The following is a 3,438-nucleotide window of genomic DNA, read 5'->3' on the forward strand; positions in this document are numbered from 1 at the left end:
GAGGAAACCCACGCACACACGGGGAGGAAGTGCAGACTCCACACAGACAGTGACCCAGCCGGGAATCGAACCTGGGACCCTGGAGCTGTGAAGCATTGATGCTAACCACCATGCTACCGTGAGGCCGTTATGTTTTATATTTTCTGTAAAAAATTCCAATAAAGATTATTTTAAAAAAAAAACACTACAGGCCACACATGCAAATAAAGAGGTACCAGCAGCAAACACAAGCAGAGGAGGATTGAAGAGGTAACAGGCATGGGTAACAGTGCAGGCAGAAGCGACCTTACAGGCAATGCATATGAACAGATAGGACAGAAAACACACAAAGGTAGAAGAGTGCAGCAGCAGAAATGATAGTATACATAGCCCCACACAAAGGAGGCAGACATGTCACTCAGGCAAGAAAGGAGGTCAGTGCAGATTGGGGGGGGGGGGGGGGGGGGGGGGGTACTGCCGCAGAGGCCTATCGGCAGCACACAAATGTTTCAGATAACGCAATGATAAAGGGAGTAGAGGCACCACATATGGGTACAGGGTTGTTTCACGCACCGTACTGGGACAGAGTGGGTACATGCTACACACAGGTACAGGAATACAGCCAGCATGGATTCGTACTGGCAACATGGATACAGACATTGGGGACAGTACAAGAAGACGACAATGGTAGAGGGGGCAGTTGCAACAGGACAGGCAAACAGCAGGGATACAGATGCCAAGGAAAATACATCTAGCACAAGGGTGGAAAAAGGTGTCAGTACTGACAGCACATAGGCAGAGTAGGTACAGACACGTGAGGGGAAAGAGTCAGTACCTGTGGACACTTGGTACAGGCAGCACTCATTACGTTCAAATAGAAAGGGCAGCAAACCTTAGGCAATGATACAGGCAGCATGTGAGCAGAGTAGGTACGACATGTGAGCAGACAGGATGTACTGCAGCACGCATGTTAGTTGGGAAAAATGTCAGAGTCCATGGGCAGGACGAGTAGAGAGCACATGCACGTTCAGGGCAGTAAAGGTAGCAATAGAATGCACTGCAGTACGTGGACAATTTGAAGCAGCAGTGTTGAGAGACAGAGGGGAGTGTTAGAGGGAGCACAGTGCTGAGAGAGGGGGAGAGTTGGAGGGAGCACAGTGCTGAGACAGAGTAGAATTTGAGGGAGCACAGTGCTGAGAAAGAGGGTAGAGTTTGAGGCAGCAAAGTGCTGAGAGGGTGGTGGGGGGAGTTAGAGGGAGCACAGTACTGAGCGAGGGGAAAGAGTTTGAGGGAGCACAGTGCTGAGAAGTGAGAGTTTGAGACAACAGAGCTGAGAGAGGGGGAGAGTTTGAGGGAGCACAGTGCAGAGAGGGGGAGAGTTTGACAGAGCACAGAGCTGAGAGGGGAAGTTTGAAGGAGCACAAGCTGAGGGGGAGTTTGAGGAATGAATATCGCTTATTGTCACGAGTAGGCTTCAATGAAGTTAATGTGAAAAGCCCCTAGTCGCCACATTCCGGCGAGGCTGGTACGGGAATCGAACCGTGCTGCTGGCCTGCTTTAAAAGCCAGCGATTTAGCCCAGTGAGCTAAACCAGCCCCTTAGCAACAGACTAAACTGGAAGTATGAGATGTTTCTGCCCGGTTTCGAACCGAGGTACCAGGCGAATATGATAACCACTACAGAAACCTGACAGAGCACAGTGCAGAGAGGGAGAGAAGTGCAGAGTTTGAGGGAGTACAGTGCAGAGAGGGAGGGAGTACAGTGTAGAGAGGGAGGGAGAGGATGTTTGGGGGGTGGGTACTGCAGGCAGGACTCTCTGAATCAGTCCCTGTGCAGAGTGGCCAGCTGTATTTCTAATGGAGCGTGAACTCCAGAGCAATTGAGAGGTTGGAAACTAAATGGAGTTTGAGAGAATTTGGTAGATTGTTCCCAGTGTTTCCCGGACTGGAGGCCCACACCAGCAGCGTGTTTGACACTGTTTATTGTTACATTACTGAGCGCAGTTAAAACAACAACAGCGACAGAGTCTGTGTCAGAGCGGCCGCCTGCTCCCCATGTCCCGCCCGGCATTGCTCAGCCGCCGGGCCGCTGTCTCCCAGAGTTAGGTCCAGCCCGGCGGCTCGGCCCAGTCCAGCCCGGCGGCTCGGCCCAGTCCAGCCCGGCGGCTCGGCCCAGTCCAGCCCGCTTCTTCACCGGCCGCCGCTCGCCCCGTACTTGGCCTTGGTGATGAGGTAGAGGACGATGTCCTGGTGTCCGCCGAAAGCGGCAATGTGCAGGGCGCTCCAGCCATCCCGGTTGGCCAGACGGATATCAGCGCCAAATTTGACCAGCAGCTTGACCAGCTCCAGGTTGCCGGCGATGACGGACTGGTGCAGCGCGGTCTGACCCTCCGGCCCGAACGAGTTGACATTGAGGTGACCGTCCGGCATGTTCTGCAGCAGCGACTGCAGCTCCCGGGTGTTGCCCCGTCTCACCGCCTCCTGGAACAGCCGCTGCGGCCCGCCGGCCGGGGATACCTCGGCCTGGCTCATAGCTCCGGCCGCCCGGCCCCGACCTCCGGCCGCTTCACTGTTCCGCTCAAAGCCCAGTCTCCGATATTCCCTTAGCCCGGGGGCCGCTCGCTCTCTGCACCGCGCTCCACACACCGGGGCCGCGGTCTCTCTCCGCGGGGCCCGTCGCAGCTCCGAGGTCTTTCTCTCGCTCCGGGGCCTCGGTGTGGCTCTCTCCCCCGCTCCGGGGCCTCGGTGTGGCTCTCTCCCCCGCTCCGGGGCCTCGGTGTGGCTCTCTCCCCCGCTCCGGGGCCTCGGTGTGGCTCTCACCCCCGCTCCGGGGCCTCGGTGTGGCTCTCACCCCCGCTCCGGGGCCTCGGTTACTCTCGCTCTCCCGCTCCGGGGCCTCGGTGACTCTCGCTCCGGGGCCTCGGTGACTCTCGCTCTCCCGCTCCGGGGCCTCGGTGTGGCTCTGTCCCCCGCTCCGGGGCCTCGGTGTCGCTCGCTCTCCCGCTCCGGAGCCGCTATTCTCTGTGAAGCGGCAACGCCGCTTGTGCGGTTTTTGACCGCGGAGTGGAGCTGTTACCATGACAATCGAACGCTTGCTCTGGGTAAACCAAATCGCCAGCCAATCACATCCCGGGACCTTGCCCCAGCCGGCCGCTGATTGGCTCAGAACCCACGTGGGGAGGGGCGGATCTTTCTGACGGGGCCACGTTAATTCATTAAAATTCTAGAGCGTGGGAACCAGGAGAGCAAATCTTCCCAGAGAGAAACACACACACATTCAGATAAAAACACACATTCAGATAAAAACACACACATTCTGATAAAAACACAGATATTCAGATAAAAACACACATACAGGTAAAAATGCAGTTATTCAAATATAAATACAGATATTCAGATATAAATACAGATATTAAGATAAAAACACAGATATTCAGAAAAAACATTCAGATTAAAAACA

At 55.4% G+C, this 3,438-nt stretch overlaps 1 protein-coding gene across 2 annotated transcripts; it reads right to left on the minus strand.

The window, feature by feature from the left end:
* Positions 1 to 1,943: 1,943 nt before the first annotated feature.
* Positions 1,944 to 3,070, minus strand: nrarpa (NOTCH regulated ankyrin repeat protein a). 2 transcript variants are annotated; one of them, XM_038782156.1, is made up of 3 exons: positions 2,929 to 3,056; positions 2,720 to 2,874; positions 1,944 to 2,688 (listed from the first exon to the last, which is right to left on the minus strand). In XM_038782156.1, the coding sequence occupies exon 3, from the start codon at positions 2,508 to 2,510 to the stop codon at positions 2,169 to 2,171; it is 342 nt and encodes a 113-aa protein (XP_038638084.1). In that variant the 5' UTR covers positions 2,511 to 2,688; positions 2,720 to 2,874; positions 2,929 to 3,056; the 3' UTR covers positions 1,944 to 2,168. The 2 variants fall into 2 exon arrangements, with proteins under 2 accessions (XP_038638084.1, XP_038638083.1); XM_038782155.1 differs by having other exon boundaries at positions 2,720 to 3,070.
* Positions 3,071 to 3,438: the final 368 nt, after the last annotated feature.

Source organism: Scyliorhinus canicula, chromosome 21 (assembly GCF_902713615.1).
Source record: "Scyliorhinus canicula chromosome 21, sScyCan1.1, whole genome shotgun sequence".
NCBI classification, from domain to species: domain Eukaryota; kingdom Metazoa; phylum Chordata; class Chondrichthyes; order Carcharhiniformes; family Scyliorhinidae; genus Scyliorhinus; species Scyliorhinus canicula.